Genomic DNA, 15,037 nt, shown 5'->3' on the forward strand with positions numbered 1-15,037 from the left:
GCGTTGTCTGCTCCAGAGCCATCCGTGATACTAAGAATAGTCAATAGTACACGTGATTTATCAGCGAAGCACCTGGAAGAGAAAAATGTCATTGGAGTGGTTCCAGGAAGTGGGATGCAGGAAGTTAAGAGGGGATGGGGAGAAGGATCCAGGCTCTCTCACGTTGTCTGACTTGGGATGTAAAGTCAACCTGGGAGGAGAGCCAAAGAAAATCCGAAGATGAAACACCGACGTGTATGCCATTAACATGTTTCATTTCTTTCCGATTACCTTTTTAGTGGTCAAAAATGAGCGAACCGTCTGATAAGAACAACCTCACTCGAGAAGAATCCACAAATCAAATGTTTTCAGAGAAGAGCAGTCACATTGGACAGAAACAACTGGTATAGCACACAGATTTCAGGAGTCCTTGTTATTTGTTGATCTTCCAGCAGGGGGCGTCTGAGATGGCTGTGGACGTGCCGGCAGGGTCAGGTGTCAGGACTTCATAAGAGAGAACTTTGCTCCTCAGCCGTTGGGATCGCCTGACAAATTTCCTCTTTGCTTTGTGTTCTTTACTTTTAGCCTGGTGATCAATGTGATGGAGTCTTGTCCTCGCAATAGAATGCTTGAAAACAATCTAGCCAGGTCTTTTATTTAGTTCTTACTGTGTTTTTTTGTACTTACCATGTTAAGACTCTAAATGCTTTATGGGTATCGACTCACCCAAGTCTTATCACAAGATAATAAGAGCCTTATTTTACAAAAACGAGTCGCTGAGGCTTAGAGAAGCAAGAATCTGTTCAATTCGCACACTTTACGATGGGCAGAGCCAAGACTTAAACAGCAGCAGGCTTGTCTGCTGTGTTTGTCCCCTGCTTCATATATATATAATATATATTATATATATATATTATATATATATATATATATAATATATATATATGTAGCTGAGAACGGGACTAGAAAGTGCTGGATTTTTCAGCTTTCATAGCTGGAACCGAGTGTAGAGATGCTTCATAGGGTACGTCTGCAAAGCAAGCCAATGGACCCCCATCAAGGTGAAACTTTAAGGAAATGCTTCTGTTATTCTAAGTAGACTACCTGGACTACTATTAAGCTAGCTAAGCTACAAAAAAAGCCTATCTGTTAGATTGAAAGTGTCCCTTTTATTTCTAGGAATTGCATTTCCAGTGGAATCCAGCCTGTGTGCTTTCTGGCTAATCAGGTTATTTTCTTCTAAAATTCTTCAGGAAACTATTTCTTTTCCTACAACATGTGTGGTACATGCTTAGAAAATGTCCTCACACTGGCTATAGCACACCCACCTGTAACCTCAGCACTTGAGAGGCTGAGGCAGGAGGATTGCCACAAGTTCAAGGCCAGCCTGGGCTACATAGTGTGTTCTAGGCTGGCCTACTATGGAGTTGGACTTGTCCCAAAGAAACAATGATAGCAATAACAAAAAGTTACCTTTTTATTTTGGGGACTATGTGAGCATTTCACTGTGTGTGCCTGCAAAGGTCAGAGGAGGCTCCTGGGACCCTTGGAACTGGAGTTACAGATGATTGTGGGCACCATGTAGGTGCTGGGACTAGAACTTCATCCTCTGCAAGAACATCAAGGGCTCTTAACCACTGAGCTATCTCTCCAGCCTCACATCATCGTGTTTTCATTGAAGGGTCTTGCTTCTTGTCTTCACAATCAGGCCTCATTTTATTTCTAAACACAAAAGTTTCCCAAAGAGTTTTGGAAATTTCTCCTACCATTCAGAAAGTTGTTTATCGAGACTTTTCTTGCTCGAGTCTGGCTTTGATTGAGAGTGAGCCTTCAGTGGCATTGTCTGTGTTGAAGCCCCATGGTGCATGCAGCCCAGAGCAGGCAATGGTTTTGAGACTCCTTCCAGAGGCTGGAGCTGGGTGGGGAGGAGGATGTGTGACTTTGGCATCGTATATGGGCTTCTTCTGTGATGGCTGAGGGGACTGCTACAGCTTTGTCCTTATGACCAAGAAAAAGTCGATTCTGGTGGTCATCCCTGTGAGGTTTGCAAGGCTGGCGGATGCTTTGTAAGGATAAACAAGTCTACTGGTCTGGATTCGTTTTCCACATTTTCTTTTCTTTTCTTAAAAATATTTATTTATTTATTATGTATACAATATTCTGTCTGTGTGTATGCCTTCAGGCCAGAAGAGGGCACCAGACCCCATTACAGATGGTTGTGAGCCACCGCGTGGTTGCCGGGAATTGAACTCAGGACCTTTGGAAGAGCAGGCAATGCTCTTAACCTCTGAGCCATCTCCCCAGCCCCCACATTTTCTTTATATGCACTTTATACTCTGTGTTTAGAAAGAATGGCTTCGTTTGAGAATGCATCGCCTTTTGAAACCGAGTCAGATGAAACTGTTGATTTTTCCTTATGAATCAAACACATTTCCCTGCTGTTTTGATAACAGCTACAGAGAATCCGCTTTGAGAGAATAAAAAATAAAGGAAACTACTAAAACACTCCATTCATTTCACAGCAACAGATAGAACGGCAGCTAAAATGCTTGGCGTTTCAAAACCCTGGACCCCAGGTGGCAGATTTTAACCCCGAGACAAGGCAGCAGAAGAAGAAAGCACGGATGTCAAAAATGAATGAATATTTTTCTGGGAAGTACAAGTAAGGTCATGACACAGTTGATTTATGGGATTAAAAATTGCATGTGTTAGCCGGGCGGTGGTGGCGCACGCCTTTAATCCCAGCACTCGGGAGGCAGAGACAGGCGGATCTCTGTGAGTTCGAGACCAGCCTGGTCTACAAGAGCTAGTTCCAGGACAGGCTCCAAAGCTACAGAGAAACCCTGTCTCGAAAAACCAAAAAAAAAAAAAAAAAATTGCATGTGTTCTCCTTGATTTTAAAGCAAAGTAATTGAAAGTTACATCTTGTTATGATTTCAAAACTTTCTTCTATCATACGCTTAAGCCCCATTATATCTGGATGTTAGAAGCTTTGGGAAATAGGAAATACTGCTGAGGGCAAGGTGGCAAGTGCCTGGAATGCCAGCGCTTGGATGCAGAGGCAGAAAGATTCCGAGTTCAAAGTCAGCTTGGGTTACTTAGGGAAACTGTGTAAGTGTGTGTGTATCGGGGGCAGGGGAGGGAGGGTAATCTAAATCTCAAATTTAAGATCATCTTGTTTTTATAAAGGGCCTTGCACTAAAATAATACCTTTAGTGGAAAGTTGACTAAATATAAGAAAGAAGTATTAAAAGGAAAAATAATGTTGCCATAGGGATGGATCCAGAATATTAAGTGGGTGCCATAGGAACACTCAATACAAGGACTGTTAATACACTGGAATATACATGCCTGAAGTTGTAACTCGGGGATGGGGCACGTTCCTAGTATGCACAAGGCCCCAGTTTCCAACTATAGCATGACAAGGGAAAAAATATATTCCCCAAGAGGGAATTGGACAGAAGGCTCAGCAGTGAGGAATATTTCCTCTTCTTCCAGAGCATCTGTGTGGTCCCTAGCATCCACCTTGAGCAGCTCACAGCTTCCTGCAAATCCAGCTCTCGAGAATCTGACCCCATTTTTCTGGTTTTGGGGGGTATTATACTCACATATACACATTAATTTTAAATGATTTATCTGAAACAGAAGGAATGAAAACCGAGCATTCATCTTTGAACATTTGATGTGTAGGAATGATGGCATTTATTATTTTTCAATTTTTTCCTTTTATTGAAAATAGATTCTTTTCTCGTGTAATATATTCTGATTATAGTTTCTCCTCATTTTTATGTATAAAATATGGTATGTGTTTGAGCTGCTCTGATAAAACTGTTTTTAAAATCAAATTTCAGTTAATACTCACTAAGGAAAAGTGACATTTAATAAAGTAATTGTATAATTTCTCTCCCCCACACAAATGATTTATATGTATTATTTTCAAATGAGTGTGTGAGTGCAGGTGCCAACAGAGCCCAGAGGTATCAGATCCCCCTGAGTAGTTGTGAACCACTCTAGGTGGATGCTAGGAATTAAACTCCAGTCCTGTGGAAGAGCAGTCTGTGCTCTGAATTAGCCACTGAAACATTTCTCCAGCCCCATATATTATTTAATATATATATATATATATAGCAAACTATAAACTAAATGTTGATAAATTCAAAGATATTTTTTAAAAATCTTAATTAGAAGGCATCCCTGCTATCATGTGATCATGAGGCAGTGCCTCGCTCTTTTTTACTCTTCTAGGAAAGGGGGAAGGAAGAAACTGCATTACTTCAAGGAGGAGAGGAGGTGTTAGGCTTAGGGACAAATGATTCAGAGATACTCACTGTTATAGGCAGAGTTTTCCTGTTCTGCAGATGCTCTCATAAAAACACAGTGAGGCTAATATGAATTACAAATGCTTGACCAATAGCTCAGGCTCATCACTAACTAGCTCTCACTTTTTAAGTTAACCAATATTCATTATCTATGCTCTGCTACGTGGTGGTACCTTTATTAGCATGGCATGTTCATCTCCTGCTCCCTCTGCATCTGGCTGGCAACTCCTCTGACTCTGCCATTCCTCCTCCCAGAGTGTAGTTTGTTTGTTTGTTTGTTTGTTTACTTACTGGGTTTTTTTAAGACAGGATTTCTCCATCCCAGCTGCCCTGAACTCTTTGTCTGTAGACCAGGTTGGCCTCGAACTCATAGAGATCTGCTTGCCTCTGCTTCCCAAGTGCTGGGATTAAAGGTGCACATCACCACACCTGGCCTCACTGGCTGACTAGTGTGGCTGCTTTACATGAACCTTCAGGCAAGCTTTATTTATTAAAATAATAATATACCACTATACCAGAGTCCTCTGTGTCTGGCTTTCCTGCCTATACTTTCCGCCTGGCTACTGAGCTGTCAGCGTTTTGTTAACCAGTGAGAGCAATACATATGCACAGTGTACAGGAGGGTTATCCCACAGCACACTGTGGCCAGATGAGTGGATTGCCAGCCTTTGGAGCTCATGGTGAGAAGATATATAAGCTGCTCCTCAGGATTTCAAGCAGAACTGTTTTGAAGGATATATTGAGAGTGGTTTGGTTTTGAGTGGTAAAGTGGTAAAGTCTTTTACCCCATGCATGCTGCAGCGGTGGACAGAGAAAGTGTGGGGATCTAAGGTCAGAAGTGTTGCCCTCTGGCACTGAACATTTTTCCTTCACTGGGGCCTTACAATACAGATTCCCACCACCTTGGTTATTCTCATTCTCTGTCCACTCTGGGGGTAAAATAGTCATAAAGAAACAGCAGGGCAGGCACCTGGGACCTTTGCCATTAGTGTCTTTTTTTGTCTTGCTTTAATGGTTATGGTGTAGTAACTGATAGTCCCCTCGAGTCATTAAGGCATGTAGTAGTGTTTGCTAGAGTACTGCTAAGAGAGAAAAAGATTCTAAGACTTAGACAAATGGAGAGGGCACGAAGTCCTTGCGCTGACATTAGGGAATCCAGGAATGATAAGTATACAGGCTTGTCTCTTCAGTGGAAGGGTGTATACCTGTTTTCCACCTAGAAGGCTGGGAGCAGATGTGGCTAATAGCCTGATGACCTCTGTACTATCTGTGTAACCAGGTCACGTCTGACCCCTGCAGGACTGGTTTATAGCCCAGTGACCTTTGCATTCTCTATATGACAGGGACCACACCAGACCCTCCCCCACGCCTTTGGATAACACACGTAGTCTTATCAGTAGAACACATCTTCATGGAAGAGGTAACATGCACTTTGAAAAGAGTTTCAATGAAATTAATTATGCCTTAAGTTTTATTGTGCACATGAGATTATGTTACACCAGGAAACTTTTTTTCCAAATTGTACAGCCCTTAAATGTGCCTAAAATAAACTGCCTGATGGCAGACACTGGCTTCTGACTATTGAATCGGACATCCTACTTGCTCCACACAGGTTGACACAATACTGGTCATGGTGTCTGCAGAGACACCCCCCCCCACACACACACACAGAAAAATACCATCAATATATTACTTTAAAGGAAATCTAGAACCCTGATAGCAGGAAGCTCCAGTTAGCTATTCAGTGTTCTTAGATGAATAATTATATGCCGCAGAAATGCTGGACAGTTAAGCTGCTCTCAGCGACAAGCCTGGCTTCACATACTGACTTGACTGTACCAAGTCATCATTACCATCCAATGTGGTGGGGGGGGGGGCGCTGTTTCTGGTAACCTCCAGAATGCTCTTCCCGGAGAGTAAAAGGGCCAGGTCCCTGATGGGACCGTGCAGAAGCTTCTTCACAGCGGCAAGGACAGCAGTGCTATCTCATTCGTGTCTTCTCTCTGCAGAGTGATGAAGAAGTATGACAAGAGCGGCAAGCTAATCTGTAATGACATGGACCTGTGTGACTGCCTGGAGAAGAACTGCCTGGGCTGCTTCTACCCTTGTCCCAAGTGCAACTCCAACAAGTGTGGGCCCCAGTGCCGCTGCAGCCGCCGCTGGGTTTATGACGTCATTGTCACTGAGTCTGGAGAGGTCATCAGCACCTTGCCATTTAGTGTTCCCGACTAGGAGATGTTATGCAGAGACACTGTCTCTGTCTCTCTGTCTCTCTCTCTCTCTCTCTCTCTGTCTCTCTCTCTCTCTCTCTGTGTGTGTGTGTGTGTGTGTGTGTGTGTGTGTGTGCTCGTGTGTTTTGAGTCAAGGTCATATTCTGTAGCTCAAGCTGGCATTGACTTTATAGCAATCTTTCTGCCTTAGCTTCCCAAGTTCTGGTAGTTAAGGTATAATAATACATCATTCCTGGCTTCTGTTTTTTGATTTTTTTTTTTATTGTATGCATACATGTGTATGGCCAGGCCACACACACACACACATACACACACACACACACACACACACACACACACACACACACACATACACACACACTTACACTTTTAAGCCAAACCTCTCCCTAAAGTTTTAGTGTTTGGGCAAAATATTCCCCCAAGCTATAAATCAATGTAGCACAGACAATTGTGTAGCCTTCCATGCCCCTCTCAGGTCCCTCGACTCGTGACCCAAGGCTGCAGGAGTGGACAATCAGTCCTGCTCGTCGGCACCAGTCTCAGCTCTGCCTGGAAGTCACACCTCTCCCTTCTCAGGGTGTCTGCTTGAGGACACCACAGTTTTCAGATTTACAGAACACTGTTTCTAAAAGCTGTTTCCGAGAACATACAACCATAACTTTGTAATGTTTTTCTTGTCGTACATAACTAAGATAAGCAACGTTGTGCCTTTGTACTGCATAGCTTGAGTTTTATTTTTTATTGTTTGTATTTTGATGTTTACCTTAAATTTGGTAATGGTAATATTTCTGCTGCCAAGGATTTATATTTTACTAAATTACCTCTTGGTTTATTAAACTGAGAAGCAAAGACTTGAATATACTAAAAGTCAGTGATTTACGCGTTTCCTTACAGGGTCAGTATTTCAGGATTTCTTTAAAAGGAATTAGCCTTAATTAATATGCAGAGTGGATAGTGTGGAGATGTTTGAAGGGGTGAATTCAGCCTCCTTTTAATTAATTTCCTTTAATAAAGGCTTATTATTTATTGTTTGTATTTTTCTCTCCTCCCTCCCTCCCTGTTGGTGTATGTTCTCTCTCTCTCTCTCTCTCTCTCTCTCTCTCTCTCTCTTTTTCTCTCTCTGTGTGTATGTGTGTGTGTCTTTGCGTTTGGCCTTGTGTGTCTTCACAAACTTGAGTGCAGGTGCCTACAGGGACCAGAGACATTGGCTTCCTTGGAGCTGGAGTTACTGGCCATTATGAGTCACTTGAAATCAGTGCTGGGAATGAGGCCAGGTCCTTTACAAGAGCAGCATGTTCTCTGAATGTCCGAGCCATCTCTCCAGCACTGAACTTACTATTTTTCCCCATCGTGTTTAAGTCAGAGTTTTCTGTTACGTTCATTGTCCTGAGGACTCTTACATCCTCAGTTACTAACTTGAGATGTCTGCTACGACTCAAGAATTCACATTTGAAACAAATTCCCAGGTGATACTGATACTACTGGGCTGGGGACCATGTGTGAAATTCACTTCTATAAGTTACATTTGATACATAATGGAAGGAAGCGTTTAAACAGTGGGATTAGTGACTTCGTACTATTTTCTTGTTTTAAATAAATGTGAAGTATTGAAAGCTGGGGTTTCTAGGTTTATTTCCCCCTCCCAAATAAGCCATTTGAAAAATACTTATTTCTGTCCAATCTACACATGGTAGAAACTCTGACAGTTCCAGACTTGTTATGCGAGAATGTATTTTGATTTAAAAATCCTGAAGATTTTGTGGTGGCCTTGGAATGCCTATCTACATAACAAAAGAAATTAGATCCTTCTGCACTGTTTCCCACAGAGTTTGGTTTTCTGGATTCCAGTTACTTTTTGTGGCTGGATATCAAACCCAGGACTTCCTGCATCCTAAGTCAAGGCTCGTCACTGAGCTACACCCAAATTCCTCTCATCACCTCTATGGAACATCAGTACTGTGAGCCAAACACCATGCCAAGTGACTCTAGTTTATGACCTTTAACTACCATAGCCCTTTGAGAAAGAAAGTGAAATCCCCAAGTCACATCTTTTGAAAGCTAACTAGGCATGAGTAACCCTGAGGGCAACAAAGACAATGGAGACCCTTTTTATTTGATGTGTTTTCTTTCGTTTTGAGAACAATAATTATTTTTTAAATAGTGGACCAAATGTATTAATTTATGACTTATTTATCTTTGAATCGCACTATGTTTTAGTTCATGGGAATGATGGATGGGTCAAACGACACCGAGAGAAGGTTTATCTGTGCCAGGCATTGAACTAGGTGCCAGAGACATAGCACCATCAAAAATCTACCCTCTCCCTACATTCATGGAGTTTGTGGACTTAAACCAAACCATTTTCATTTTTGTTTCTTTGCATTCTGCTTTTACAACTGAGGAGATGTAGCCCCAATGAATGAAATTGGTTTGTTGTGGGATTCACCTCTGTATACTATGAATATGCCTTATTACCATTGATTAATAAAGCAGCCGCTTTGGCCTATAGCAGGGCAGAATATTTGTAGGTGGGAAAACCAAACTAAATGCAGGGAGAAAGAAGGTGGAGTCAGTGAGATGCCATGTAGCTGCTGAAGGAGAAAGATGCCAGAATCTTACCAGTAGGCCATAGCCTTGTGGCGATACATAGATTAATAGAAATGTGTTGATTTTAGATGTAAGAGATAGCTAGGAATATGCCTGAGCCATTGGTCAAACAATGTTGTGATTAATATACTTTCTGTACAATTTTCTGGGTCTGGGAACGAAGGTGCGGTCTCTGTCTGCATTGGTTCTGGTGAGAACACACTGGAGAGCTGGCAGCCATGGTATTTTGTTTGAGACAAAATTTTATACAGCTTAGGCAGGCCTGGACCTCCCTACAAGATTCTTCTTCCTCCACCTCCTCAGTGCTGTTATTTAAAGTGGGTGTCACTATGCATGGCTGACGTTGACCCCAAGGCTCCCTGCATGCTTCAAGCACTCTACCAACTGCACCATAGCCTCAGCCCAATCCTGAATTTAACATCAGAAGCATTCCTCTCCTGATAAGCACATCCTAAATTGGCTAGTCCCTAAGACACACGCAGGTGCCTTTAATAACATCCATTCCTCAGCCTCCTCCAGTTCTTCAAAACTGGAATCTCCAGAACTCAGGCCCTAGGCATCTGTTTCTTCAAGCTAGCTTCCTTGTTGACCCCCGTGGTGAGTGTAGAAAACCCTGCTTATGCCACCAGTACACCATCTTTATATTAAAAACAAAATGGCACTAGTCTCTCTTTTCTACTTCCTCCTGCCATCCATTCTTAAGTAACAAGGTAATTTGGCTTTAAATAATCTGACTCAGTGAGTAAGTGTATTGGCAAGTTACGTTCGCCCCTATCCCAGCAAGTCCAAAATAAAGTAGAAGAGCAGTAAGTACTAAGCAGACATTGCCTGCTACTTATACGAAGCCTAGGAAAACATGATGCAATGCGATTTCAGAAATCGGGTTTGGAAAATACAATTTTGGAAATCAGGTTTATGAAATATGATTTTAGGAATCAGGTTTATCTTGTTGATCTTGATCGAGTGCCAACTGCATGGGGTTTTGAAAAGCCGCCTGCACTAAATGAGTGCTGCAAAAAGAAATTTATGTGACCTGCCGAAAACTCATTTTGCAAATATCTAGCTTTTATCACGGAGTGGCTGGAGCTCATTAACTACTTGATATGAATGCAGATTAACAGGGAATGTGGTTGCGTGGTCTGATTGCGTTAACCAAGGAAATTGTCTCCTTGGTGTAATGGGGTCTTTCTCTTTTCTGCTTGGCTATCATTCTATGCTGATGGTGGGTCTCATGAATATGTATAGGAATTGTAAGGAAAGAGAATTCATGCGGGTCATTTGAATATAAACTGGTGCATGCTGAAGGATTTAGACAAGTCATCCTGAGCACATTTATGCAAAGAATTTTTTTTAACTGGAATGCCGTACCACACCAATTTGCCAGACAACTTTATGGGATTCTAATTTTGTAAGAATGAAAGAATGTCGAGATAGTGTCAAGTATGACCTGCTGTGGCTCCATTCCAGCCCGGCACGAACACAACTCTGGGATGCTGGTCACAGAAGTATCATTTAACTTTTCCATATACAGGTCATTTGCTTTCCTGGAAAGGGAACAGTGCCAGCTTGGATTCTTAGTGTTTTTACAGGGTCTTAGAAAGGTTTAAACATCTATATGAGCTAGTCTTCACTGTTGGGCTGTTCACCATTTGCTACGTAAGTTCAGGAGTTCTTTTTACCAGGTTACAGTACCAGTGATCCTGATGTGCCAGGCAGGGTAGCCCCAAGAGCAGAGTCAATCAGCTCTCAGGCAGCGAGCTTACACTTGCCTAGTGACCCCTGCTTCTCGTGAGCTCATCTTGTGAAACAGAATCTGTAGAATCTTCACAGCTCTTTTCCCCACCCAGTTTCTTTGTCCTTCCTGCTCCGCAGTGTCTGTAACAGCAAGTGATACTTGTGAGGTTATTTATTACCAAGTTCTACAAGTTCTAACATAAGTAAGTAGCCTTCGTCCTTTTATCCCCACAAACTTATAGTGTGATCTAGAAAATTCACATCAGCTTCTCAGATTTCCTAAAACTCTGCTGTTTCCCTAGTAAAAGGAAAGGAGATGACACATCACCCTTGCGTTGGACAAGCAACATACTCTCTACTATCTAACGCTTTCACTTGGTTTGACCAAAAAATGTGATTATATTTTTCAGTTGCATTGTTATTTTTCATGAGTATGTGTGCATGTACATTGGTGCAAGGATACATGTACATACGTGTGTGTACATGTGGAGGCTAGAAGTCAAGCTCAGATATCATTCCTCAGGAGCCATCTACCTTGTTTTTGAGACAGAGTCTCACTGGGACCTTGGGCTTGTTGGTTAGGTTTAACTGGCTGGACAACAAACCCCACATGTCTATCTGCCTGACTTTCCCTCCCCAGTATGAGGCTGCAGAAGTCCACCACTATGCCTTAAACTTAAAATTAGGTAGAGCAAGTCTTCTCATTTTGTTTTCCTCTTTAAAAGTTTCTCTTTTTCTCTTGCTGGGTGTGGTGATAGACACACACCTTTAGGGGAAACAGAGGCAACTGGATTTCTTTGAGTTCTAGGCCAGCCAGGACATACTGAGATCATGTTTTTTTGTTATTGCTGTTGTTTTGTTTTTTGTTTTATGTTCTATTACAAGTCACTCGTCTTTCCACATTCATTTTAATGTATATGCTCTGAAAGAGGTTAGCCAGATACAGTATTAAATCTTCAAATATGGTATACCTTTTCATCCACTTAAAAATCCTCGATTTCCCTGAGCATCATTTGTAGTTTGGGGCAAAAATAAAAATTGTTGATATGTAGTTGATGTGGGATATCCTTCTGAATATGTGTTGCTTTTATTAGTTGATAGATAAAGCTGTTTCAGTCAATGGCTTAGAGAGAAAAACAGGCAAGAAATCTGAACAGTGATAAAGAGTGTAGGTCAAGTCAAGGAGACACCATGTAGCTGCCAAAGGAGACTGATGCTGGAACCTTACTGGTAGGCCACAGCCTCGTGGCAATACACAGATTAATAGAAATGGGTTAATTTAAGATGTAAGAGCTAGCTAGGAATATGCCTAAGCTATTGACCAAACAGTGTTGTAATTAATATAGTTTCTGTGTACTTATTCGGGTCTGGGCTGCCAGGAAATGAGCAAGAAGTCTCCATTTACATGCAGTGTTAGATTTGCAGTCATGTGTTTGACTTTTCTGAGCATCTGTAAATGAGACAGTATTTCAAATAATAGTATTTACTACAACATGGACATAAACAGATTTTATGTATATTTGTCATTATCCTACAAATTTCTTGAGTTTATTAGTTGTAGAAGGCTCTATTGTGGGTTTCTGTAATGTTCTCTGAAGTGGGAATCTGTCATCTGCACGCAAGGACAACCATTTCTTCCTTTCTAATGCCCTTGTCTGTATGTTCATTTTTTTTTCCACTGAGGACCTATCCAGATGTCCAGGACACCGTGCTGGATCACAGGGTGGGAAACAGGCAACCTTTCCTGGACTTGATCTCAGGAGAATGCAGCCAGTCTTTCACACTGAGATCTAATCATTTATGTGAGGCAGGATTTCCGAAGAATTTCTGTGTTGCACGTAGAACTTAGTTGATCAATTCTTGCCTTTCCCGTCCAGGCTGTGTTTTGTTACTTCCCCCGGGGCTCTGTGGTTTCTGAAGAGAAATCAGCCACCATTTGATTTGCTCCTCTTTCCACTAGTAAAGACTGGTGTCTCCCCAGGGGTTTAGGATGTCTTGGTAGGGATCTGTCTTGGAGAGGAAGCTTGGCACAGTGTGACCAGTGTAGAAGGTGCCCACTTCCCTACTCAGCTAGAGTGAGAGAGAGAAGACAGTATTTTCCTATGGCCCTTGGCTAGAATTAAAGGGCTGGGGTCCAGAAGTATTCTTCCCTTTCTCTTCTCCCTTCCCCTCCCCTCCCCTCACTCCTCTCTCATCCCTCTCCTCTCTTCTCATCTCTCCATCCCTCTCCTCCTCCTCTTCCTCCCCTTTCCCTCCCTTCTTCCCCTATGTGGGTATGGGAGGGGCTCACACAGTGTCATCCCTAGCTCGGAAGCTGTTGTTGTAATTGGTGGCTGCTTGGGGAGGAAGAGAAACAGTTTTATATAGAAATATCTGAAATAATATGTTCACTTTTAAAATAATCATATTCTACTTTCTTTTTCTTATGTAATTTTCAGACAGTTCTATTTTCTGGAAATAACACGTTTTATCTGAGTTTTCAAATGTGTAAACAAAGTTGTACAAAACGTATTCTTCCTTTTATTAATGACTGTTTCTTAGAATTTTAATTAAATTATGGAATGGTTAGTATGGGCCAGAATCCATCAGTAAATTTCTTCTTTCTTAGGCTAGTCAGGGTTGGATTCATTTAAAGAAGAGACACTATCTACCCTGCCCATAAAACTAACAGACAATTTTGGGTCATTGCATCAAATTAATTTTCATCTATTTTCTGCAACTTGCTCCTAAGATAAACCTAAGACCAAAATGAAGAGGCAGAAAGGATCTTCTGCACCCTTACAACACTGTAACAGGGGTGTTTCCTGCATTGGAAATGGAAAAGGTCTGCAGTCAGCGACTATTTCATATGAAATATAATAGAATTCGCCTTGATTTGGGGTAGTTTCTGCTAAAAAAGATAACTATGAGAAAGAGAGAGAATAAGAACGAGAAAGGGAGGGTTTTTTTTCATTGATTGGTTCAGATTGAGTGAGAATCCTCGTTCACCTGTAAGTCTGTCCATATAGTACTCAGCAGAAGAGTGGCATTAAATAATATTATTTATGTGATTTTTAGTATAGATTCTGGAAGAAGTAGGTAACTTTTCATTTTCTAATTTTTCTAATCTTCCTTAAAACAATAAAGAAAAAAAGAAAATGAAAAAAAAAACCAGAAAGCACACACATGGTTTTGTCTCCCTCTGCTGACCATTTATAGGTACTTCCGTTTTATACAAGACAGAACTAAGACAATTGTTAATCAAATCAAATTGTTTTTTCTTTTCTTCTCCCACCACCATGAAATAGTTATTTTATTGAAAATTAGTGTTTGAGAAGAATTTCATACAAGCATATAATAAAGTGTTTTGATCAAATCCTCTCCCTTCTAACTCCTCCCATTACCGTCCTTCCCTCCCATGTTCACACGCTCTCTCCAAACCCCACTGAGCCCCCTTTGTGCTGTCAGTAAGTGCATGACTGTAGGGTCATCCAATGGAGTCTGGGCAACCTACCGGGTCAAGTTCCTGAGAAAAACTAACACTCTCCGTTTCCCGTTTCCTGGCAGCCATCCGTTCGTTGCCTACAGCTCCTGAGGTAGGGACTTTGGTGAGTGAAGCCCGCTAAATCCACGCTGGGATCTTGGCTGGCTTGATGTTGATCTCATGTAGTCAAGCTATTGGGAGCTCATGTGTGCAATGACCCTGCCATGTCCAGAACAGTGTCTCTCAGCAATCCTCCGTTACCTCTGGCTCTGACCATCGTTCCACCCCATCTCCCAGGAAGATCCCCAAGCCTTTCAGGGAAGGGATGTGTCAAAGACATCACATGTAGGGCAGTCTCGCATTCTCTGCGCCTCGACCACCTGTGAACCTCAGCATTAATCGCCAGAGGGCTGAGAGATCCACTAATCTGTGCCTCTAATGAGAAGTATTTGGGGGCAGTTTAGTATTCTGTCCACTTAACAGGATAAAGCAGTAGGCTCTCCCCTAGGGTCTAGGACCTACCCAGCCATGAGTTCCTGGGCTGGTTTACAGCATCCTGCATTATTTTCTTCCTGCAGAACGGCTTTAAATCCAATCAGAAAGCGGTGAGTTGTTCCCCCAACATTTCTGTCCCTGCTGCACTAGCAGCCGTATCTTGCTAGTCTGGTCTTTACTGTCACTCACAGAGCTCACAACTTGGTAAG

At 42.0% G+C, this 15,037-nt stretch overlaps 1 protein-coding gene across 1 annotated transcript; it reads left to right on the forward strand.

Annotated features, from left to right (window-relative positions):
• The first annotated feature begins 287 nt into the window (after window positions 1-287).
• Window positions 288-6,530, forward strand: Arl14epl (ADP ribosylation factor like GTPase 14 effector protein like). The gene is made up of 3 exons (XM_038329337.1): window positions 288-383; window positions 2,502-2,641; window positions 6,308-6,530. Exons 1-3 carry the CDS (start codon window positions 288-290, stop codon window positions 6,528-6,530), a joined length of 459 nt encoding a protein of 152 aa, XP_038185265.1.
• Window positions 6,531-15,037: the final 8,507 nt, after the last annotated feature.

The sequence above is a fragment of the Arvicola amphibius genome, chromosome 5, assembly GCF_903992535.2.
Source record: "Arvicola amphibius chromosome 5, mArvAmp1.2, whole genome shotgun sequence".
Lineage (NCBI taxonomy): Eukaryota > Metazoa > Chordata > Mammalia > Rodentia > Cricetidae > Arvicola > Arvicola amphibius.